Here is a 25,603-nt window from a genome sequence, read left to right as displayed (position 1 = left end):
TGGAGGTTGAGAGGCGTTGAGAGACCATCATTTCCGATCAAACCAGTTCGAACCCGTCCATGAAGTTCAAAAACTGACTGTTAAAAGGTTAGACAAAAAGTAGTTAAACACAACAGAATTATGCTTACCAGAACAGGGTTACCAGCCAAAATACCATGTCACTCGTATAATTTTTGACTTGTATCATGCTCATTTCTGCTGAGCTGAAAATTGTTGAGCAATACTTTCTGCTTAAGCAGCTGTATGAAATTGGGCCCTGACATAATTGTGTTTTTAGGAAATATTGTAGTAGATGGGGAATGCTAGTGGGAATGGGTTGGCGTGTTGAGGATTTGTTCAGTAGGTTTTCAGCATTTCATATTTTTAGTCTCCTTGACTTGGCATCGAACCTTCAGCTTATGGGCCTAGCTGTTTACAACAGTATCATCTTAGATATTCATTTCCCAGCGAGTACATACAAGAAGCTTCTTAGCCCAGCCGTGGTGCCTTATAACAACCCAGGAGCAGAGGTTGGACGTGCCCCAGTCTCGCATGATGATCTTGCCCAGGTCAACCCTGTAAGTCATTCTTAATGATCCGTCCGTCAAATTGGATATAATATTTATTGTTGTTAAGTTACATTACTTTAATAGGAATTGATTATAGATTTATCATGTACATGTATACCTGATCATTGGTTATTTTGACAATACATGAGGAATTTTATTCTTTGTTCTGGACTGGGGCCTCAATAAGGCGAGTGCCGTGATTTCCGAGGGGGGTTCATCTTCGGAGATTATTTTTCATTTAATTTATTTACACATTTATTTTTATTGCTGCCCTGCATTTGCATTAGGGATGCCATGATGGGCTCACGTTTGCAATGCATTGCACAAGCACCTTCTGCGCTAACGCCCTCTCTGAAAACATCACTCTGTGATTTTCACTTTTTTTTTCTTCTCAAAAACTTGACGACTCTTGAAGCTCACACTTCTACAGGTAAATTATATTACAAACATCTTCATTCACAGTGGGTAGGGATTTATGTCATGGCCAAAAACTTGATCTGCAAAAGGTATCAAGCCCTTTAACTGTTATGAATGATTTATATTCTAGCTTCTGACCATCGTGATATTTCTGTTGTTATTCTTTACAGGAGTTAGCCCATGGCTTAGATGAACTCCTTGCCTATGATGGCAATGTAGAGGACGATCTGTGTACAAGTTTCCAGGTAAGTAAATCTTTAAAGACACTGGACACTATTGGTAATTGTCAAAGACCAGTCTTCTCACTTGGTGTATCTCAACATATGCATAAAATAACAAACCTGTGAAAACTTGAGCTCAATTGGTCGTCAAAGTTGCGAGATAATAATGAAAGAAAAAACGCCCTTGTCACACGAAGTTGTGTGCTTTTAGATGGTTGATTTCGAGACCTCAAATTCTAAATCTGAGGTCTCTAAATCAAATTCGTGGAAAATTACTTCTTTCTCAAAAACTATGTCACTTCAGAGGGAGCCGTTTCTCACAATGTTTTATACTATCAACCTCTCCCCATTACTCGTCACCAAGTAAATATTTTGAGTAATTACCAATAGTGTCCACTGCTTTTAAAAACCCTTTACGCTTCTTCTTACCCTAATAGACTGTTGTTTTGTTGAGCCATCCCAACAGCTTTTTTCCACATACCTCATCTCTTTGGAACTCCTTACCCGGTGCATACTTCCCTCCATCAAACGATCTATACTGTTAAGGAATATCAATTCCTACCTTCAGCTCCAGAGTTATTTTCATCTAAAATGTTTTTGTCTTGTAGCCCTTAGCAAGAATGGCTTTAAGTCTTGTTTGGGGTGAACCCGCATTTATATGCTTTATTTTAAAGTCACATTATACCCAAAGTGAAACGTTTTAGACCCGAAACCCACTAATGCCAGCCGTCGATTTCACCAAACTCTTCCTAATTAGGATTAATCTTAGGACATAGGACGGGTTCAGTTCTGTATCCAAATGTGTAGGAAGTATTGAACTCATCTTACGTTAGGACGGGTTACTCGTCCTAACTCGAGTTAGGACTAATCCTAGCGTTTCGTGAAATCGGCAGCAGAGTATTTTGTAAAGGGTTTCTTTATCCTACGAAATACTCTATGCTATGGGTAACTCTAACACTCAAATGTTGGAACTGTTATAAGATTGGTGTCTTATCAAATAATAAGCAATTGTTATTTGGTCCTGCATTACCTAAAGCCTACAATGGCATTCAATTTCCTGAATGAGATCTTACAGATAATGCTATTTTAAAAACCTTACCGTTTATATTTTTAAAAACATCATCTTCAAACCCTTTCTTTGAACTTATTTCTCACGTATTTTGTTTTGTTTTTACATTTAGGTGTCCTTACCGGTGTATGGTACGGTTCACACAGTTGACTTGAAGGCTGATGGGGCCAATATACCAGTCACTAATGACAACAGACAAGGTAAATTAATGCCCCCCATACCAGTCACTAATTCAATTCAATTAAAACTTGCGTTGACAACAGAAAAGGTAATTCATAAATACCTCAGACAGTTTCCCTATTCCTATTGGTGGAGAGCGCGTCACATGGTGGTGTTTAAACCTTTAATAATGACCAGTGTTTATAACCGGTTGTGAGCGGATACTCCACGCTAGTCTTGGTGCAAGACTTTTCTTGTTACGGGCGATGCGGGTGCTGTTGGTTAGTTGGCCGCACTGTGTGTGAAAGGAAAACTAGAACGTGTTGCACCAAGACTATACGCGCACGAACGGAACCGGAAACTGTCGGATATAGGCGTCTCAGTCATTACGATGCAACACACAGACGTCGTACATGTACATACAGAGCTCAAGCATGTTGGAAACGAATAAGTTTGACAGAGTTTCTTACTTTATTACACCTTTTAACCAAAAAGGCATATATGAATGGGAATAAAAGAGTAGTGACTCGTTCTTTAACGGCCGTTTAAAACCTTGCAGGGTCGTTGCCGTGTGATAAAGGCCCTCGCTTTCGGCTCGGGCCTTTATCACACGGCAACCACCCTGGCTTTTTTAAATGTCCGTGAGTAACTCAGCAACGTGATACACCCCAAAACTTAGACACATACCAAATTACTGCTGCTGATGTGTTCTTTCCAGCCATGCATATAACTCAATTCCTGAAATTGCCTACATGTACATCTGACTCATTTTCACAGAGCGGGTCACATTTAGATTTGACGGAGTATTTACTAAACATTCCATGTTTTGTTATTTTCAGAGTATGTTGATCTTTACAAGAACTACCTTCTGAATGAGTCCATCTACCAGCAGTTTGCAGCATTCTACCACGGCTTCCACAGTGTCTGTGCCTCCAATGCTCTCATTATGCTCAGACCTGAAGAGGTTGAGATGCTGGTGTGTGGGAGTCCCAATCTAGACCTTGATGCTCTGGAGAAAGTGACTACGTATGATGGATTCACAAAAAATGACCAGACTATTAGGTGAGTTGTCAAGTTTTTTTGTTTTTTTTATGCAAGTCGCAAGACACACAAGGCCTGAAGGCCACTTCAAGGTGTGGGCTACAATTATTTTATTCCAGAGGACGTTGCCACCTTCTCCTAGGGCTGAAACAGGGTTACCCCTTTTACAGTCTATACGGATGTAGGTTTGGGTATCATCAATGCACTAAAACTGTTCATGATAGGAACATATTTTTTTGGTTATATAACCCCAAAAATATATATCGCTTTTCAGGTTTCCTGTTTAAATTGTTTTAATTTTTAATTTTTGTAATTTTTTTACAATGTAAACACATCATTATAAGTCGTTTTTCACTTCTGTTGTGAAATTTTTGAGATGTTCATAATAAACCTAATTGAATTGAATTTTAAAAATAAGTATGCTGGAGTGTCGTGGACAAGCAGGTAAGAGCACTGGACTCGAGCCTTTTGAGTGCAACGGCAGCCCTTGGTTCTATAATCCTCAGGGAGCTGAGAAAGATTAAAGCCATTGCATCCTTTTGGTTATAAAAAAAAAAAAAAAGTTCACAGATTTACAAGTAACTTAAAGGGTTTACAGAAGGTAATGGTGAAAGACGTCTCTTGAAATATTATTCCATGAAATGCTTTACATTTTGAGAAAACAGTAAAACAATATCAATTCTCGATATCGAGAATTACGGATTTATTTTAAACACATGTCATGACACGGCGAAACGTGCGGAAACATTAGGGTGGGTTTTCCAGTTGTTTTCTCCCGACTCCGATGACCAATTGAGCCTAAGTGTTCACAGGTTTGTTATTTTATATAGAAGTTGTGATACACGAAGTGTGGCCCTTGGAAAATACTGTTTACCGAAAGGGTCCAATGGCTTTAAAGGAATGTTATTGGCCCTTTGACCAGGGCGCTAATGTAAAGTGCTATAGGAAGCAGTTATTATTAATGTTATTTGGTGTCTATGCATTTAAAATATAAGTCTCTGACCTGTTATTCAAGATCATAACAATTAGCTTTTTCTTTGTCTGTGATTTTTAGATACTTTTGGGAGGTTGTGAAGGCATTCCCAATCCCTCTTCAGAAGAAGGTCTTACTATTTGCAACAGGAAGTGATCGCATCCCAATCGGAGGAATGGGAGAGATGACATTCAAGATTGTTAAAGTCAACGCCTCAACTAGCATGTAAGTAAAATGCACTCTAGAATATCTTTCATTCCTTTTTTGTTTGTTAGCTATTCTAACGACGTAACAAATGAACTGTTTTGTGACTCTCTTAGTTGAAGTAAAAGGAAATCAACTTTTCCTCATGTTCATCTTGACAGGTTGCCGATGTCTCATACATGCTTCAATCAGCTCATCCTACCCCCCTACAAGAGTAGACGACAGTTAAAACATAAAGTCACCATCGCTATCTCCAACGCTGAAGGTTTTGGGTTAGAATGAAACCCCTGTCGCCATTGCCAAGTTGCTTCAAAGACTTTCATTCTCTAGTTTCCAGTAAGTCCGAATAATCCACTTTCCTCTACTCAAAGGTTTTATACTTGTAAATCATTGAGCTTCACCATGTTGTGACCTTTAGGGTCAGTGGGTGGTTGACCTCAGTTGGTGGTTGACCTCAGTGGGGTCAGTAAGTTGACCTCAGTGAGGTCGGTCAGTTGACCTCAGTGAGGTCTGTCAGTTGACCTTAATGAGGTCGATGGGTCAGCGGGATCGAGTTATTAGAATGAGTGGTAGAAAGTACAGTGATGTTGCCAAAACAAAGTGTGTTGTAAATAAAATAAGAAGACTAAATGGTGTGCTATATAAGGTTGTCTAACAGTGAGGACGGGCCATTCATACAAAAACTTGACAATGGAGTGAAAAGTACAAATAAAGCTTGGAATGTGAGTCTGGAAATTAATACGTAAGAACGCTGTCTTACACATGTAAAAAGTGTACACAAGAAACAGAACTGGCCCCAAATTCTTACAGATGCTTAGACAGAAAGTTGGGAAGTAGTGCATTCTGCTCTGCCAGCCAGGCTCCTAGTGGATGACCATGCCTACATCCTTACGGACTGTGAAGGGGGTAACATTCTAAGAGTAGGTGGCAAAGTGCCCCCGATGACAGTTGATTTGGGTCGACAGCCCAAATTGGGTGAAGGTAGCCCTCACCTTGAAGTGGCTGTCCGGCCTTGTGATGTTAGGCGATATTTCATTAAACAAATTTAAAAAATAAAAATAGATAAAATAGCTCCAAAAAAAAAGAAGGTGCTAACCAGAATGAGGTTATCAGCCAAAATACCATGTCAAATGTACTATTTGTGACCGGTATCCTGCTAGTGTTTGCTCAGCAGCTCTTTGAAAATGGTCCTTGGAGAAAGAATGAAAGATGATTTGAGTAGAATGGTCCTTCCGACAAAAAGTTATATTATTCCTACTTTAAAAAAGCAATAAGTTGTAAAATTTGTTAAATAATATTGATATATAAATGTGTAAATATACGGTTTTATTTTATTACTTTGTTTTTGCAGAGTTTTTATTTGTACATGAGTGCTGTGTGAATATGTATTCAAATCTGTCTATTTTCTTACGGGATCTGCCTTGATTTTATAGCCACCTAGGAGAAACTATTTATTCTTTACAGCATTCCATTTTTAGACTTACACATACCATTTCTATGAGAAGAACAGTTTTGGCCAGGTGAATAGAAAGTTTTGTTTGTTCAACTGATCAACCACAGGTTGCTTTTCTACTTGAATGTAATGTTTTTTTTCCGAAGAATACTGAATATGCTATCATTAAGTGCCTTTTATTTGATGTGCCTTCATTTCTTGGTGAGTCTTACAAAATCTTGTAGCATTATAAGGTTTAAGTTCCTCTGGAACAGAATTGGTGAGACACTGCTCTAGAATTGAAACGGTCTTGGGTTTGAACTCTACCCAAGTAATATGCCTGTGTTTTTTTTTCACAGAGCTCAGGAAAGTACCCAGTATACAGTGCTTACACACATCGGTTTATTTGGGTAAAACCAAAATTCAAATTCAGACAAGTTATGCCATTTTTTTTTTTTTTACTTATTTTTTCTATAATTGAAAAGGTTGTGGGTTCGAATCCTGCCCAAGTAGTATGCCTGTGATGATTTTTTCACAGAGCTCGGGAAAGTACTGAGTATACAGTGCTTACACACATCGGTTTATATGGGTAAAACCAAAATTTAAATTCAAACAAGTTATGGCATCTTTATTTTACCAATGTTTTCTTTCTTTCGGAAAAGTTTCCGTATGGCGCCACCACTTTTTTCATTCGATATGATATAATATAGTATCTAATATACCTCAATGAGATATCCCTTTTTGTAAAAATGAGTGAAAAAGTGGTGGCGCCATACGGAAAGTTATCCTTTCTTTCATTGGCTTATCGGGTTTTTGCTGACCATTTCTGAGGTTCTGTTTAATGAAATCATGTATTCATGTGTTCTGAGATTATAATATGTCTTGGTTTGTCTTGCCTGTTTTTGTTGTACATTTTAAAAGCAATAATTATTTGTTTAATCCGAAAACCCTTGCTCTATCGCTTTCAGCATTTCTATTGTTTCCATGTTCCGTCTGAATATCTGCAATTTTTCCTTAAATTCCAGAACTGTTTAATTTGTGCTTGCCTTAGATATTCAAATATTTATGTATTCATGTATTGATGTATTGTATATATTAATTTGTTTGAAGCCTCGGAGTTCAACCAAAACTTCAAAGTATTTTCCAAACTGTAATACATTCCAAAATATGCCTGTTTAAAATTCAGTGTAAAAAGTGCCTTCAAGTTTGTTAAAATTCTACATTGTTGTCAAGGTAAAGAGTAGTAGGCAGTGGACACTATTGGTAATTACTCAAAATAATTATTAGCATAAAACCTTACTTGTTAACCAGTAATGGGGAGAGGTTGATAGTATACAAATATTGACTGCTTCGAGTGCTATGGTTAAAACTATGACTCCTGAGGTGATCCCTGGAGCGTGAATATAGACCGCTCCGGGAATCACCGAGGGAGTCATAGTTTTTAACCATTGTACGAGTAAAAGCAGTCAATATTTGTTTTATAACACCCCAAACATTTCTAAATACTGTACTATTATTATTAAGTTACAGACCTGAATGCTACAATCCACGGACGGCGCGAACACAGATTGCAAACACTTTTACCTACTGTGTTGCATGTAGTGTCGGACAATCCGAAATGGTTACAGACTATTAATGTATCATCCTCGTACACGCAACGGACGTCTGGGTACTGCACGCTGTGTGCTAGTCTGTCGGACTAGCGCACGGCGCCATGTGCTAGTCTTCGGACTAGCGCATGGCAAACCGAAGCTCTATCACACGGCCGTCGTCTAGCAAAACTAAGACATGTCATGTGACGCGCTCTAAACCATTGAGCAGGGAGAATACTTGCAAGGGGTGTTATAATATAAAACATTGTGAGAAACGGCTGCCTCTGAAGTAACAGAGTTTTTGAGAAAGAAGTAATTTTCCAAGAATGTGATTTTGAGACCTCAGATTTAGAATTTGAGGTCTCGAAATCAAGCATCTGAAAGCACACAACTTTGTGTAACAAGCATGTTTTTTCTTTTATTGTTTTCTCGCAACTTCGTTATTTTATGCATATGTTGAGATCCACCAAGTGAGAAGACTTGTCTTTGACAATTACCAATAGTGTCCAGTGCCTTTAAACTCAATGTTAATTTTTTCATCTATGGGAAGAGAATGTTAATTGGTTGTAACCAATTAACATCTATGGCTCTTTTCAAAACCACAGCTTCGGCTCCAGAGTCAGCTCAGGCTAGCTTGGCTGTCGGTCGTTTGACAATTGCGTGTGCACTGTGTATGTGCTTGGGGATTCAGACAAGAGAACAGAGCCTGAAGCCGAATCCAAAGCCGTGGATTCGAAAAGGCCCTATGACATCATTGCGAAAACCGTTCATAAAAAACAGCCTCTGGCCACTGGGGTAGCTCAATATTCTAATGCAGAGCTGTGCATTGAGACAGTCGGGACATGGAAGGACCAGTTTTCTTTGGTCACATGGTTGCTGGGTGCCATTTTCAGTCCAAATGTAGCACAACACAATGGGCAGACTAGTCTAGCACCGTGTTTTTGCCAGTGCATTTGGGGGGGGGGGAGGGTGAAATAGCTTTTTATATCAAGTTATTCCAAATCTCATTATATGGCTCTGGTCAAGTGGTGAAGACTTCTGCTCTATAGCTATGCAAAGGTTGTGGGTTCGAATCCCACCCAAGTGATTTTCTCACAGAACTCGGGCAAAGTAGCCAGTAAACAAGACCTCATTAAAATTGGTGAAAGAGCTAACCCCCAAATAAAAGCTTTTGCGTGGTGGAAGTATCACTAAGACTGTGGTTTTGCGTAGATTTGATTCTGAAAAGAACTGGTTGTTGACAACTCAACATTTCAGTATGCTCCGATCGTCTTCAGGAGAGAGACTGATTGAAATGCTGAGTTATCAACCACCGGTTCTTTACAGAACCAATACTACTCAAAGACTTACACATTTAGTTTGGTGAATGACATCAGATGAATTGGGTCTATATTTCACATTTAATTAATGTAAATAAGGAAGGTAGAATAGGAGCCAGACCCTTGCTTCAGGTTCAGCCTTTATTTATGACTGTGTGACAGAATATTTTATTGAATAAAAGTGTGTCGCTTAAAAATGACTTTAAAGGCTGTGGTTTTTTTTTATCGCTTGTGTTCTGTTTTGTTACTTAAAGTTGAATAGACTACACTAAAGGAATGATTGACTTATAATATACAATTGAAATCACAAGGGGTAAGTCCAGCATTTTGTTCAAATTTGGGTCAAAAATTGAAAATATCACAAAGGGGCAAGTCCACCATTTTGTTCAAATTTTTGTAAAAATTGAAAAAATCACAAGGGGTAAGTCCAGCATTTTGTTCAAATTTGTGTTAAAAATTTAAATATCACGAGGGGTAAGTCCAGCATTTTGTTCAAATGTGGGTCCAAAATTGAAAATATCACAAAGGGGTAAGTCCAGCATTTTGTTTAAATTTCGGTAAAAATTAGAAAACACCACAAGGGGTAAGTTAATTTTGTTCAAATTTTTGTAAAAATTGAAAAAATCACAAGGGGTAAGTCCAGCATTTTGTTCAAATTTGTGTTAAAAATTTAAATATCACAAGGGGTAAGTCCAGCATTTTGTTCAAATTTGGTTCAAAAATTGAAAAAATCACAAGGGGCAAGTCCAGCATTTTGTTCAAATTTGGGTCAAAAGATGAAAAAATCACAAGGGGGCAAGTCCAGCATTTTGCTCAAATTTGAGTCAAAAATTGAAAAAATCACAAGGGGTAAGTCCAGCATTTTGTTCAAATTTGGGTCCAAAATTGAAAATATCACAAAGGGGTAAGTCCAGCATTTTGTTTAAATTTCGGTAAAAATTAGAAAATATCACAAGGGGTAAGTTAATTTTGTTCAAATTTTTGTAAAAATTGAAAAAATCACAAGGGGTAAGTCCAGCATTTTGTTCAAATTTGGGTCAAAAATTAAAAATATCACAAGGGGTTAGTCCAGCATTTTATTCAAATTTTGGCAAAAAAATTAAAAATATTACAAGGGGTAAGTCCAGCATTTTGTTCAAATTTGGGTCAAAAATTGAAAATATCTCAAGGGGTAAATCCAGCTTTTTGTTTAAATTTGTGTTAAGAATTAAAAATATCACAAGGGGTCCAGCATATTGTTCAAACTTTGTCCAGCATTTTATTCAAATTTGGGTCAAAAGTTGAAAATTTCACAAGGTGTTAGTCAAGCATTTTGTTCAAATTTGTGTTAAAAATTTAAATATCACTAGGGGTAAGTCCAGCATTTTGTTCAAATTTGGTTCAAAAATTGAAAAAATCACAAGGGGCAAGTCCAGCATTTTGTTCAAATTTGGGTCAAAAGTTGAAAAAATCACAAGGGGGCAAGTCCAGCGTTTTGCTCAAATTTGAGTCAAAAATTGAAAAAATCACAAGGGGTAAGTCCAGCATTTTGTTCAAATTTGGGTCCAAAATTGAAAATATCACAAAGGGGCAAGTCCACCATTTTGTTCAAATTTGGGTCCAAAATTGAAAATATCACAAAGGGGTAAGTTAATTTTGTTCAAATTTTTGTAAAAATTGAAAAAATCACAAGGGGTAAGTCCAGCATTTTGTTCAAATTTGTGTTAAAAATTTAAATATCACAAGGGGTAAGTCCAGCATTTTGTTCAAATTTGGTTCAAAAATTGGAAAAATCACAAGGGGCAAGTCCAGCATTTTGTTCAAATTTGGGTCAAAAGTTGAAAAAATCACAAGGGGGCAAGTCCAGCATTTTGCTCAAATTTGAGTCAAAAATTGAAAATATCACAAAGGGGCAAGTCCACCATTTTGTTCAAATTTGGGTCCAAAATTGAAAATATCACAAAGGGGTAAGTCCAGCATTTTGTTTAAATTTCGGTAAAAATTAGAAAATATCACAAGGGGTAAGTTAATTTTGTTCAAATTTTTGTAAAAATTGAAAAAATCACAAGGGGTAAGTCCAGCATTTTGTTCAAATTTGGGTCAAAAATTAAAAATATCACAAGGGGTTAGTCCAGCATTTTATTCAAATTTTGGCAAAAAAATTAAAAATATTACAAGGGGTAAGTCCAGCATTTTGTTCAAATTTGGGTCAAAAATTGAAAATATCTCAAGGGGTAAATCCAGCTTTTTGTTTAAATTTGTGTTCAGAATTAAAAAATATCACAAGGGGTCCAGCATATTAATCAAATTTTGTCCAGCATTTTGTTCAAATTTGGGTCAAAAGTTGAAAATTTCACAAGGTGTTAGTCAAGCATTTTGTTCAAATTTGTGTTAAAAATTTAAATATCACAAGGGGCAAGTCCAGCATTTTGTTCAAATTTGAGTCAAAAATTGAAAAAATCACAAGGGGCAAGTCCAACATTTTGTTCAAATTTGGGTCAAAAATTGAAAATATCACAAGGGGTCCAGCATTTTGTTCAAATTTGGGTCAAAAGCTGAAAAAATCACAAGGGGGCAAGTCCAGCATTTTGCTCAAATTTGAGTCAAAAATTGAAAAAATCACAAGGGGTAAGTCCAGCATTTTGTTCAAATTTGGGTCCAAAATTGAAAATATCACAAAGGGTTAAGTCCAGCATTTTGTTTAAATTTCGGTAAAAATTAGAAAATATCACAAGGGGTAAGTTAATTTTGTTCAAATTTTTGTAAAAATTGAAAAAATCACAAGGGGTAAGTCCAGCATTTTGTTCAAATTTGGGTCAAAAATTAAAAATATCACAAGGGGTTAGTCCAGCATTTTATTCAAATTTTGGCAAAAAAATTAAAAATATCACAAGGGGTAAGTCCAGCATTTTGTTCAAATTTGGGTCAAAAATTGAAAATATCTCAAGGGGTAAATCCAGCTTTTTGTTTAAATTTGTGTTAAGAATTAAAAATATCACAAGGGGTAAGTCCAACATTTTTTTCAAATTTGGGTCAAACATTGAAAATATCACAAGGGGTAAATCCAGCTTTTTGTTTAAATTTGTGTTAAGAATTAAAAATATCACAAGGGGTTCAGCATATTGTTCAAATTTTGTCAAGCATTTTGTTCAAATTTGGGTCAAAAGTTGAAAATTTCACAAGGTGTTAGTCAAGCATTTTGTTCAAATTTGAGTCAAAAATTGAAAAAATCACAAGGGGCAAGTCCAGCATTTTGTTGTAATTTGAGTCAAAAATTAAAAATATCACAAGGGGTTAGTCCAGCATTTTATTCAAATTTTGGCAAAAAAATTAAAAATATCACAAGGGGTAAGTCCAACATTTTTTTCAAATTTGGGTCAAACATTGAAAATATCACAAGGGGTAAATCCAGCTTTTTGTTTAAATTTGTGTTAAGAATTAAAAATATCACAAGGGGTTCAGCATATTGTTCAAATTTTGTCAAGCATTTTGTTCAAATTTGGGTCAAAAGTTGAAAATTTCACAAGGTGTTAGTCAAGCATTTTGTTCAAATTTGAGTCAAAAATTGAAAAAATCACAAGGGGCAAGTCCAGCATTTTGTTGTAATTTGAGTCAAAAATTAAAAATATCACAAGGGGTTAGTCCAGCATTTTATTCAAATTTTGGCAAAAAAATTAAAAATATTACAAGGGGTAAGTCCAGCATTTTGTTCAAATTTGGGTCAAAAATTGAAAATATCTCAAGGGGTAAATCCAGCTTTTCGTTTAAATTTGTGTTCAGAATTAAAAAATATCACAAGGGGTCCAGCATATTGTTCAAATTTTGTCCAGCATTTTGTTCAAATTTGGTCCAGCATTTTGTTCAAATTTGGGTCAAAAGTTGAAAATTTCACAAGGTGTTAGTCAAGCATTTTGTTCAAATTTGTGTTAAAAATTTAAATATCACAAGGGGCAAGTCCAGCATTTTGTTCAAATTTGAGTCAAAAATTGAAAAAATCACAAGGGGCAAGTCCAACATTTTGTTCAAATTTGGGTCAAAAATTGAAAATATCACAAGGGGTCCAGCATTTTGTTCAAATTTGGGTCAAAAGTTGAAAAAATCACAAGGGGGCAAGTCCAGCATTTTGCTCAAATTTGAGTCAAAAATTGAAAAAATCACAAGGGGTAAGTCCAGCATTTTGTTCAAATTTGGTTCCAAAATTGAAAAAATCACAAGGGGCAAGTCCAGCATTTTGTTCAAATTTGGGTCAAAAATTAAAAATATCACAAGGGGTTAGTCCAGCATTTTATTCAAATTTTGGCAAAAAAATTAAAAATATCACAAGGGGTAAGTCCAGCATTTTGTTCAAATTTGGGTCAAAAATTGAAAATATCTCAAGGGGTAAATCCAGCTTTTTGTTTAAATTTGTGTTAAGAATTAAAAATATCACAAGGGGTATGTCCAACATTGTGTTCAAATTTGGGTCAAACATTGAAAATATCACAAGGGGTAAATCCAGCTTTTTGTTTAAATTTGTGTTAAGAATTAAAAATATCACAAGGGGTTCAGCATATTGTTCAAATTTTGTCAAGCATTTTGTTCAAATTTGGGTCAAAAGTTGAAAATTTCACAAGGTGTTAGTCAAGCATTTTGTTCAAATTTGTGTTAAAAATTAAATATCACAAGGGGTAAGTCCAGCATTTTGTTCAAATTTGAGTCAAAAATTGAAAAAATCACAAGGGGCAAGTCCAGCATTTTGTTCAAATTTGAGTCAAAAATTGAAAAAATCACAAGGGGTAAGTCCAGCATTTTGTTCAAATTTGGGTCAAAAATTAAAAATATCACAAGGGGAAAGTCAAGTGTTCAAATTTGGGTCAAAAATTAAAAATATCACAAGGGGTAAGTCCAGCATTTTGTTCAAATTTGGGTCAAAAGTTGAAAATATCACAAGGGGCAAGTGACAGCATTTTGTTCAAATTTGGGTCAAAAGTTGAAAATATCACAAGGGGTAAGTATAGCATTTTGTTTAAATTTGGGTTAAAAAATTGGAAAAATCACAAGGGTTGAAAAAAAAACCACAATGAGCAAGTCAAACATTCTGATAAAGTTTGTTTCACAATTGAGTTGGCCCCTTATCCGGCCATACCCTAACCATCAGCCCAACGCAGACTTCCAATCCCAACCATAAAACCAAACCCATCTCCCCAACCCCCCAATCCCAACCATAAAACCAAACCCATCTCCCCAACCCCCAATCTTACCCATCAACGAACATTTATCCTGCCCCCAAGTCCAGTTCCTATAACCCCCACCCAACCATGAAAAATCACAGATCTCATACATTAACTTTGACTATAATAAATAACAAAATCACAAGATACTCCTCTCTTGTCCTCTACTAAATATTTAATTTGATCACCTTGATCACCGAGTAAAAAGCTCATCTGTAATATTTAGCTAATTTTGAGCCAATTCAAAGGAGAATCTAAACTATTGTTTCAGTAAAGTCTACTGAATTATTGGCAACTCTCTCAGATTGTTGAATTGACGTCTAGGACTGTCGGTCCCTTGAAAACTTAAATGACACCATAAAGACAACAAACATCCGTTAGTTCAGATAATTTTTGACATTTGACAAAACACAAATACATTCAGTCCAATATTTGAAATTATAAAAGGATATTTTCCAAAAAGCATCTGCCACAGGATTAAGACCTTGCAAGTAATCGGGAAAGGAGAATTGCACTACGCTGTTATTACCAATTGGGAAATTCTTTTCAAAAAAATTTAAAACAAGGAGTTGCTAATTTTCAATTTGGCTTCTTTAAAGTGTTCAAGAATTGGGGTAGGGTCTCAAAGGAGACCTTCTACACACAGGCCTGATACTTCACAAAGGCAACGAAGGACAAGTGCCTTGGTGCCCTTGAAATCCTCCAGTAGAAATTTACAAATGCCTTGGTGCCCTTGCCCTTTCAAAAACAAAGCATACAGGCCTGTACACAAGTTTCCACTTTAAGTAAACTAGCAAACCCACTGCCAGATTTCCTGTTAATATGCCGACTTTCTGAAAATAATTCTCATAAATATCTTTATCCGAACTATCATTTGCAATATTGATAACTTTAAAACCTTTCTATCAACAACAAAAAACACAAAACTGGTAGAAAACCTGTTTATAAATACCTATTAAATATTACCTATTAGCTCTAATCATTAACTTCTGTTGACCATCTTGCACATAGACTACTTATCAAAGCACACACACTGTCTTGCTACAGTACTGACAAATATTCAGAGTCCGATACCTAAAAGACATGATACAGTAAATCAACTGAAATTGTCCAAAAATCTTTCAGAAAGCTCACTCATGCCACCTCGACTCATGTTTCAAACAACTTCAGATTTATATTTCTGATGATATGCTTTTATTTGAAGGGAAAACAACCAAAAAGTTTGATCACTTTCAAGAATAAATCATGATCCAGCATTCTGGTGAAAAGTTCACAGATTAGTTGAAAGGATTGGAGTGGGATTATCCTTGATTTATAATATCCGGATTTCTATCTTGATTTTAAACTTTTAGTGTCCGCCACAAGTACTTCCAAGTATTCAACAAACTTTCACATTACCAATGTCATATCGTCGTTTATATTTTTACGGTACGTACTACAGAGACAACTGGCTACCTGCACTAGCTTGCTAATTCTGTTTCGCTATCGTCAATTTGATAGTTGAGTTGTAACTCCACCATTCTTTTCTAATATTTCTAAAAACTGTCTTTAAAAAACAATAAAACCATTTCACCTTGGATGACATGTTTCCCGCCCAACTTTTCCAAACAGGATTACGATGAACATTTATAAGCGCACAGAACCATTTTGGAGCGTCATTTCTTGGTTGGGAGACAGTTGACCGGCTAACGTCCAGAACTTGTAGGTATCATGCTTGTAGCCACAGCCACTGAATCACACACAGCCTTAGACGACAGTGACACAAAAATACTGGAGAAAAAATCACTCCATGATGATTCAAGTTAATCCACGTATGTAAGATTATTGATTTGGAGTTGATTTGGAGTTGAACAACTGACCAGAGCAGGATTTGAACAAAGGGCCTCCTTGTTAAACCCAAAATCATTTTAAATTGAACGAGTCCAGTTTCTCTTCTGGTTATATAACGCACATATCCGTCACTCAGTGACGCTCAAGGGGCTTTAACATTCAGTATTTCCTGCAATGTATGTGGGACTACGTTTGAATTATGAGACCTACTCCTTTTACATAGCACTATGTACATGTAATAGTTTACAAGGTGCTGTGTCGCAATATGCAGCCAATCAAACCAGGAACATCGGGGCAAGCAAGATTTTTGAGTAGACAATCTTGAGTCAGTAGGTAGTTTGAGAGACTCTTTATGCGAGAAAATCATGACGCTACAACGTTTAAGACAGATGGGAGATTTTTTCCTCAAATTCTAAGGGGAAGCAACCTCCACAGCAAACAATGCACTAAAAACAAGCAACACCTTTTTAGTTAAAATTAATCAAATTCTTGGATAATAACCTCTATTTTTTTTAAATGTTTTTAAGAAACTTCATAGAAATACAATGGAAGAATGAACCTGAAAAAATGAGTTGATTTGTTTTTTTGAAAACTTTTTTTTTTTTTTTTTTACAACTGTATCTTATATTAATCTAGAAATTTTCCTTAAATGCTTCTGAACAGCCTGTGAGATTTGGTCATGTGATGAAACTACCAAGGTTGCATGTTGACTGATTTGCCATTGACACTCATTCCTTGTGATGGGAGTTGTACCTCAAGTCTAATATGACATTCCATCCAAAAGATGGGGTGTGACAGTAGACATGGTTTATAGTAGGTGTGGTCAATATACCGCACGTTTGCTTTGGCAGCTGTTCAGAAGTTCCTCCAAACCTGTTGTCCTTATGCTTGATGCGATATTCAATGGTAGTTTCTTGTATACAGGCCATACCTTTAATGGTTTCTTCGACAGCGAGTGTAGTTGATTACGGGCGTGGTTTACAGAGGGTGTGGTTATTGTGATAGGCCGTTGATGAATTTCTCTTAACACTTGTGTCGTCCTCATGCTTACCGCGGTATTCACATGTACATTCTTGTATACAGGCCATACCTTTAAAGGTTTCTTTGACAGCGGGTGTGGTTGATAGCGGGCGTGGTTTACAGAGGGTGTGGTTATTGTGATAGGCCGTTAATGAATTTCTCTTTACACCTGTCGTCCTCATGCTTGTCGCGGTATTCACATGTACATTCTTGTATACAGGCTATACCTTTAAAGGTTTCTTTGACAGCGGGTGTGGTTGATAGCGGGCGTGGTTTACCTAGGGTGTGGTTATTGTGATAGGCTGTCAATGACTTCCTCTTCACACTAGTCTTCAATCAGCCTGATTGCGATGTAAGAGACATTCAAATGGGAATCCTCTACATAGGCCGGTTGGTGCAGGTGTCTTGCCTCACCTTCAACCTCTAGGACCCCGGTTCGAATCCAAACGGGGTTCAGTATGTGGATTGGGTTTTCAGTCCCTACTTGACTGTGTGGGTTTTTCTCTTGAATAATTCTCTGGTGTTTTCCTCCAACATCTAAAACTGAAATTTCTTCATCATCTTCTCTTCTCGTTTGGCTCTAATTAGAGCATTGAGAATATATATCCAGATCCAGCTTCTAAGGTTTTTTTTTAGCGGGTGTGGTCACTAGTAGGGTGTGGCTACTGGGAGAGTCTATCATTGACTTCAAGCTCACACCCATCTTCCATAAGCCTGATAGCAATGTTAGCGATATTCATAGCATCATCAATCCCCCGATGTGGCCGACCATCGAACCCCATCTCCAATGCTGCAAGCATATTCCTGTCAAGTTAAAAGACGGACCTCTCAGTAATTATTATCAACCATCAGAAGTAAAAGGTAATCAGTCACATGAACCATCTCTGCTCTCACAGGTATCCATTCACTCAAAAAAATATATTTTTTAATGTTTGGGGCAAAAAAAATCTTTAACAAGAAGTCCCCTCAATCCACTAAGTCTTAAGTAGTAGTAGTCCCAACTGATTTTCTACCTCCCGACCAGGTAGTAGTAGAAAGCGGGACAGTTCTTTACAGAACTGAGAAGTCTCCCCAATTTCAGAAAATCCACTCCGCAGTAGTAGAATATAAAGTGACAAGCATCTTTTAAAAGAACAAATTCTACCTGGCAAGAAGATGCCCACATGGTGTTACCGCAAACAAAATATTATGCAAATATAACATGGTTCGAGGGTGACTAGTCGATATTATCTCCCCGAGGTATTGGAAGTTGACAAACTAGTTCCAGAGGCGAAGCGTGTATACAAAACAGTACTACGATCAATAGCGCCCGGGGATGACGTCGCACAATGGTAGTGCTCATGACAAGTAGAATAACTCTGGGGAGCAATTACTTGTCATGTGCATTTACCACTTGCGTGAATACTCACGTGAGCACTTGGTAATTAGCCAAATTAACACCTGGCCCGTGGTGATGAATGGACCAATGAGAACTCAACTCTCGGTCATGAATATGTAGCTATAGTAAATATTGATACCTCACCATGCAATGCCTCAAATCCCACATAAGGTTGTTATTCTATAACTTTTGAAAATTAACTATTTTGATTTAGAATGTTGATATTTACCTGAGGCACATGCGTTTGGTCTTGTAGAAATTACTGAACGTCTTGCAAAGGTTGATCCACTGACGTGCATAGGATGGATATCGCACTTGGCTTAATTTGCACTGAACATTGAGGTACATGTTCATATCCCACGGCCTGAAATGAAAATCAGGGGAAAAACATTCAAAATTCCACTAACTAAAAACTGATTTCAAATCTTTGATGATGATAATTCACAGCATTTGCATGGCGCCATATATCTATTTCAAAAACATTCAAAGGCGCAAGCTCCTCCAATAAAGTAAGCATTTAAATATCTGATGGAAAATGGAGTCTTGAGAAAAGCTTTGAAGTGGTCAATTTCCGAAGAAATGAATGGAGGGAGTTCCACGGGCAAGGAGCAATAGAGGAAAATGCCCAGTCCCCATACATGTATGTCTTGAGATGAGTAATGGGCATCTTCGGAGTGAGCCCAGGGCCCAATTTCATAAACCCTGTAAGCACACAAATTTGCTTAGCATGAAACTTCTTCCTTGATAAAAACAGGACTACCAACCAAATTGCCACATGATTTTCGGGATGAGCAAAAACAACAACTGAATACCAGTATTAAGCAATATACAACAAATGGAAATTTGGTTGGTAATCCTGTTTTTATCAAGGAAGAAATTTCATGCTAAGCAAATTTGTGTGCTTACAGGCTTTATGAAATTGGGCCCAGATGAGTGAAGAGTGAAGATGATGCTGCTCAAATAATCATGACACACACCCCGAGGCCTGAACATGCACATTTATTTTGCAAGTTGGCCCAAAAATAAAGTTAAAACCGTTCTTGGTATGGGGCTACAAGAAGAATATTTATTTAAAGGGGAAAGAACTCAGGGAAACAGCCTAGAATGTGGATGGAGGGGAACATGCACCAGGCAAGGAGTTCCGAAGAGATGCAATATGTGGAATAAAGCTGTTGGAATGGCTCATTGTTCTACATATTAGCAAATCAAAAGCGTATGGGTGAGAAGAAGCAGAAAGTCTGGTTTCAGGCTCAAAACCTCTGATAGGAGGAACCAGGTCAGACACACTGGTGGCACATTTACAATGAACAAATCTGTAGAAATTACAGAGGCTGGCTACAGACCTACAGAGGGAAAGAGGTTTTAGCGTTCATCCCAACACTTCACCTGCAAGATTTACAATACGCTTCTGCACCCTATCTAATAAAATTAAAGGAACATTACAGAATTGGTTTTGCTAGCAAAACAGTTGCTGGCAGTGTAAGTGTTGGGCGCGATCGGTCAATCTGCGCGATCGGTTGATCGCGCTGCGCTATCGACCAATCGCGCTGCGCTATTGATATATCTATTGGTCGCGCAGCAATCGGTCGATCGCGCAGCTATCGGTCGATCGCGCAACAATCGGTCGATCGCGCAACAATCGGTCGATCGCGCAACATTCGGCAACGAGCATGCACGATCAACCGATCGTGCGGGAATGGCTCGGCGCAATCGGCCGATTGTGCAGGAATGGTTTTGCGCGAGCGGCCGATTGTGCAGGAATTGTTTGGCGCGATCGGCTGATGTTCAGGGGCCGAATTCACAAAGATGTAACATTGATTGTAACTTCAAATCAATCGTAGTGTGACGTCACTATATAAATCACTATGGTGATACTGAAAATTTGTCCTGCTATGAATTTTATTGCTTTGAGAAATCGCCCCAAGGAATAGTTTACCTGCACAATCGGTCAAACGCGCGAAACCATTCCTGCACGATCGGTCGATCGCGCAAACCCAGTCCTGCACGATCGGTAGATCGCGCAAACTTTTCCTGCACTATCGGTCGATCGCGCAAACCCATTCCTGCACGATCGGGAGATCGCGCAAAGCCTTTCCTGCGCGATCCGCTGATAACAGGAAAAAATACTCGTAGTGCAATCGGTCAATCGCGCAAAGATGTCATTGCGCGATCGACCGATTGTTGCGCGATCGACCGATTGTTGCGCGATCGACCAATTGCTGCGCGACCAATTGATCTTAATTTGATCGTTCAATAGCGCAGCGCGATCGGTTGATCGCGCAGATTGACCAATCGCGCCCAACATAAGCACTCTATGTAATCCACAATATACATAAACTGACAAACCTGTAGAAGTTCGAGATCGATCGGCCATCTGGGTCACGAGAGAGTAGTGAAAACCGATTCCAAATTTTGCACGGCAGCGATGCCAAAACAAAAATGAATAAAACGCTCATTGAGTGATAAACTCCAAACGCGAAATTAGATTATTTATTTCTCATTAAATATGACATTTCAGACAGAAATATTTCAAGGGATGTTTTCTACTATCATCATCATTAGACCGTGTAAGTTTTATGTAAATCTGTGATCTTCACGATTTTTGTTTATTACCAATCCTGTAATGTTCCTTTAAGTGAGAGCAGCGGGACCTTTCAAATTGACTCTGTGTTTTGTTCAGTGGAACACTTACCCGTCTGTTACTATGATGAAACTGTGCTCTTTACCCAACGCTTTAGTCTTCATCCATTCATGGACTCGGCTTAAGACTACCGGGAAGAGGTCAGCTCGGTCCACTTGTTTCTGAGAAGGAAAAACAGGTCATTTTGAGAAATTACACCAAATTCTTTTGAAAAACATAAAAAAGATTGCAACAGTAGTTAATACATGTGTAGATGGAAATTTGCATCGAAGATTTATTTGAAAGAATATTAATTTTGGTTTTACCCATGTCTGTCAAATAATAGAGTTGCTTAACAACTATGCTGAATTTCTTGTCACTGACAGTTGTTTGATTCTAGGGCTAACTGGTCATAAAGTTAGAAAACATGAACTGCTTCCCTTCATCAAGGAGTGAGATGGGTACTTAAGAGAGTGGATTTGCTCTGTGTTTGGTTAAGACTGCGGGACTGCATATGAGTGGTAACTTGGTTTCGTACTGCACTTCTGCCATGCGTACTGAAAATTTATACGTTTTTTAAATACTTTTAGTCAAGAAAGTCTTAAAGGCAGTGGACACTATTGGTTATTACTTCAAATAACTATTAGCATAAAACCTTTCTTGGTAACGAGTAATGGGGAGAGGTTAACAGTATCAAACATTGTGAGAAACGGCTCCCTCTGGAGTAATGTAGTTTTCGAGAAAGAAGTAATTTTCCACGAATTTGATTTTGAGACCTCAGATTTAGAATTTGAGGTCTCGAAATCAAGCATCTGAAAGCACACAACTGTGGTGACAATGGTGTTTTTTTCTTTCATTATTTATCTTGCAACTTCTACGACCGATTGAGCTCAAATTTTCACAGGTTTGTTACTTTATGCATATGTTGAGATACACCAACTGTGAAGGCTAGTCTTTGACAACCAATAGTGTCCAGTGTCTTTAAAGATTAAAAAAACAAAGAATATTATTTTATAGTCATTCTGAGCTTGATTTCAAAATACACTTGGACGAGTTGCCATTACTGCCATATGGAGTTGTATCTTGACATTGAAATTGTCTTAGCAATTAAGTCACATCTTAAAATCAACCTTAGCCCTTTATGAAATCGAACCCTGGTGCTTTATCAATCTGAAAAATTATAAATACACAAAAAATGTAGTGTGGAATACCTGAGTAATACTTGTAAGGTCTTTACAGAACGTAGAAAGCCTTGGGTTTAATTCTGGCCTGATGAAGGAATCAAACTTATCCTCCTGTGAGAATAAAAAGGAAATTAATATCAATAATAGAAAGATATAATAACAAAAACTACATGACAAGCACCTGTTACTTTATGAGTCTCAGTTTAATGACAAACCTAATTTTGTCCGATATAGTTGGACTTAAAAAAATACAAATACGACACGCCAATTCAAAATAACCCAATGGCATAATAAAAAGAAAATGAGATTTGCATGCTGTGATAAAATGAAATAATATAATAATAATACCAAAGTCTTAAACAGTGCACTTGTACCAACAAGATACTCATGGCACTTGAGCAAAAAGATACATTTTAAAGTAGATTTTTTAACAACTCTGTTCCAGCTCAGATTCCCTGTACAAGGATTCTCACCAAACCTGACACCAAATACTCCTCATCTTCCAATTTTTTTTATGTAGCTCTTCCAAACCTTTGGAACAATCTTCCTTATCAAAACAGCATGCCATTTGTTCACATACTGAATTCTAAACATTGCTTAAAACTCACCTTTTCCAGATTCATTTTGTTTAGGCAATCTATTTCATTCTCATTCTTTTATTGTTTGTTGTTGTATCACAATGCTTGACAACAAATTAAAATTTGTTGTCAAGCATTGTGATACCTTTCTTGCGAAACAATGCTTTATAAGTGCTTAGATTTTCATTTTTATTGTTAATATCAGAACTAAAATCTAAATAATCTGATTAAAAGCAACTCACAATTTTCATGGTTTTTGTGTTGACCAGTACGATAGGAAACTCTATTATCTCCTGGATGTAATCTATTGGAGTTGGTTCTTCACACGTCGCTTCAAAGTCGATCACACATAGATAGTCGTAGTTTCGCTGAGTGCAAGGCGTCTCCAAACCATCCTGCCCCATTAGATGGTTCTTATAATGAGTCTTTAATCTTGTGCGCAGGATTTCACCGATACCACTGCAGTTTGGAAAAGAAATACATAGGTGAATACAATCACATGCCACCAAGCTTATCTGAGTCTTGAATCGAGTGATGAGTGACCTTTGGGTGATCGAGTGACTTTTGACATTAGTGATGAGTGACCTTGAGTTGAGAATTCTAAAAGATTCAGGTGGGTCTGTAGCCATAGACACCAGCATGGTTCTCTCCAGGTGTTTTTTTTTTCCCTTCAATTTTTTGGTTGTTGGCCAAAGCCTGCTGAATTGAAACAAGTTCTTTGGACATTTTTCTGTTTGGTTTTAAAAAGCCTTACTGTGCAATATAGAGCATTCTATAAGGTTTTCTGTTATTTTTTGTGATATTAGTTAAAAACAGAAATTTGTTGTAAACATGTTTTGTTTTGCTCTTACTTGTGAGGCGCTGTGTTAATTGTAGAGCGCCATAGAAATGTTTATTATTATTATTATTATTTATTTTGGCAATTCACATTAATATTAAATGCTTAAAAACATGACTGCTTCTCCTATTTTATACCACTCTTCAATAGAGGTCGCTGAGACATTAAACATAATGATTATGTCACATCAGGTCTTCTTATTACATGTACCTTGTGTTGAGGCTTAGCTCGGCCAACTTGGCCTTCATCTGTTCTTTGCTCATTCTGTTGATTTCACCGTTCTGTCTGGAGATGGCTCGGTAGATTGGGTTCCTCAGATCCTTCACATACTTTGTGTCTGGATAAGTCAGCGAATTATTCTGTAGGGAGATAAATAATATTAGATTATAATTTCGGAGGTTGTTGGTTCAAATCCTGCCCTATGAAATTTGTCTTTGTTCAACTCCAAATCATTCAATTTAAATTACTCATACTCAGTCAATTTCCCTTGAGTTATATTATTCAATATAATTTTATGGCCTTACCCCACCCCCCCCCCCAAAAAAAAAAAATATATATATATATATATATATATATAAAAAAATAAGAAATTAATAAATAAGAATTAACAAAATTGTTACTCCATTGTGGGCTTGTAAAGTCAGGAATTCTTTGAGAATTTTTGAGATGGGGGGGGGGGGTTCTTCTGTAATAAATAGTGCGTTAAAGTATGGAACATTGCCTGGGGGGCATATTATTATTTGTGTGGGATTCAAACTCACAACCTTTGCAATTCGAGCAAAAGTAATTCTCTAGTCTTACCAATAAGTGTAGACTACCGAGATTGGCCAGTAACTAGGGGTAAGTCTAAACCTCTAGCCAGTTAATCTAAGTAGTCTAGTGTAAGATACTGCTTAGCCCACCTTGTTGAGCTGTAAATGGCTCCGCTTTTAACATCAGTCTCATCACTGCTTATATTATCAGTGATAACTTTCTGTATGGCGCCACCACTTTTTGACTAATTTTTACAATAGGGATATCTGATTGAGGTAAATTAGATACTACATTATTTCATATCGAATGAATAAGTATAATACGGAAAGTTTTCCGATACTGCTCTAGAATTGCAAAGATTTGGATTGTGGGTTTGAATCCCACCACCCATGTAATAATAAGCCAGTGATTTTGTTCACACAGGGGTCACGGGAAAGTACTTATCCTCGCTATGCAACCAAATTCCATCCAGTTTGTTTTAACTTTTACTTAGTAAACCATCGAGCTATAATATAATCATAGAGTGATATAATTTAAGGAAAAGTTTCCGTATGGCGCCACCAGTTTTTCATTCGATATGAAATAATATATAGTATCTAATTTACCTCAGTGAGATATCCTTTTTTGTAAAAATGAGTGGAAAAGTGGTGGCGCCATACGGAAAGTTATCATAATTTAATAAATTAAAGCGTTAATAAAGGTAAAACAAATAAAAAAAATAATAATTAATTATTGTAAAATATTAAATAACTTCAGAAACAAATTAACCAAGTATTTCCACTCTTCGAAAACCTACTCTCATGTCTGGTGCACTGACGTATCCCTTCCCTTGACCTTGTATTTCAGTAGGAAGTTCTGGTTTTCTTTGCCAATCTGCCATCGCCATACTGCCAAATGTTCCTAGCGATTGTCCACCACCAAAAATTGCTTGCAAATATTGGGAACCCAACAACGTTGAGTTATCCCCTGAAGAATGTTTCCGCATGAACAAAAGCTTATACACGACGAAAATCACTGCAAATCCCACGAAAAGACTTCCACACAGAATACACAAGTTATTGTTGAACATTGTCCGTTAAAAATTTCTGAAGACATTGACAACATTTCGAGTAATGTTGAAAAAGAAAAACCATTCACACTTCTTTCACTTTCGGAATGTTCGCCATGTTTCTTTTTTCAAGCTCATTTATTGAAAGCGCGCTAGAGGGCGCTGTTCATTTGTTTTCTTCTTCCAGAGA

The 25,603-nt window shown here is 37.1% G+C and overlaps 2 protein-coding genes across 2 annotated transcripts in view; one reads left to right on the top strand and one right to left on the bottom strand.

Moving 5' to 3' along the window:
- LOC139940311 (probable E3 ubiquitin-protein ligase HECTD2) overlaps positions 1 to 9,172 on the top strand; it is a 33,099-nt gene extending 23,927 nt beyond the window's left edge. Inside the window, exons 13-18 of the mRNA XM_071936509.1 lie at positions 396 to 557; positions 1,136 to 1,210; positions 2,368 to 2,455; positions 3,254 to 3,476; positions 4,510 to 4,653; positions 4,794 to 9,172. Coding sequence (XP_071792610.1) covers positions 396 to 557; positions 1,136 to 1,210; positions 2,368 to 2,455; positions 3,254 to 3,476; positions 4,510 to 4,653; positions 4,794 to 4,914 — 813 coding nt within the window. The 3' untranslated portion in view covers positions 4,915 to 9,172. The remainder of the gene's footprint in view (positions 1 to 395; positions 558 to 1,135; positions 1,211 to 2,367; positions 2,456 to 3,253; positions 3,477 to 4,509; positions 4,654 to 4,793) is intronic.
- A 5,147-nt stretch (positions 9,173 to 14,319) lies between these two features.
- LOC139940310 (3'-5' exoribonuclease 1-like) lies at positions 14,320 to 25,532 on the bottom strand. The gene is made up of 7 exons (XM_071936508.1): positions 25,162 to 25,532; positions 23,823 to 23,971; positions 23,017 to 23,233; positions 22,224 to 22,307; positions 21,085 to 21,194; positions 18,622 to 18,756; positions 14,320 to 17,818 (listed from the first exon to the last, which is right to left on the bottom strand). Exons 1-7 carry the CDS (start codon positions 25,432 to 25,434, stop codon positions 17,677 to 17,679), a joined length of 1,110 nt encoding a protein of 369 aa, XP_071792609.1. The 5' UTR covers positions 25,435 to 25,532; the 3' UTR covers positions 14,320 to 17,676.
- Between the last annotated feature and the right edge of the window lie 71 nt (positions 25,533 to 25,603).

Source organism: Asterias amurensis, chromosome 8 (genome assembly GCF_032118995.1).
Source record: "Asterias amurensis chromosome 8, ASM3211899v1".
Lineage (NCBI taxonomy): Eukaryota > Metazoa > Echinodermata > Asteroidea > Forcipulatida > Asteriidae > Asterias > Asterias amurensis.
Note: the sequence above shows the minus strand (reverse complement) of the source record. Positions and strands in the feature narration are given on the sequence as shown.

Excerpts from the sequence above, each read along its gene's own strand:
- LOC139940310 (XM_071936508.1), bottom strand. The coding sequence starts at position 25,434 with ATGTTCAACAATAACTTGTGTATTCTGTGTGGAAGTCTTTTCGTGGGA. Across the intron at positions 23,972-25,161 it reads TCAGTGCACCAGACATGAGA|AATAATTCGCTGACTTATCC; the intron begins GTAGGTTTTCGA and ends ATCTCCCTACAG. Across the intron at positions 17,819-18,621 it reads ACCAAACGCATGTGCCTCAG|GAATATGCTTGCAGCATTGG; the intron begins GTAAATATCAAC and ends TTAACTTGACAG.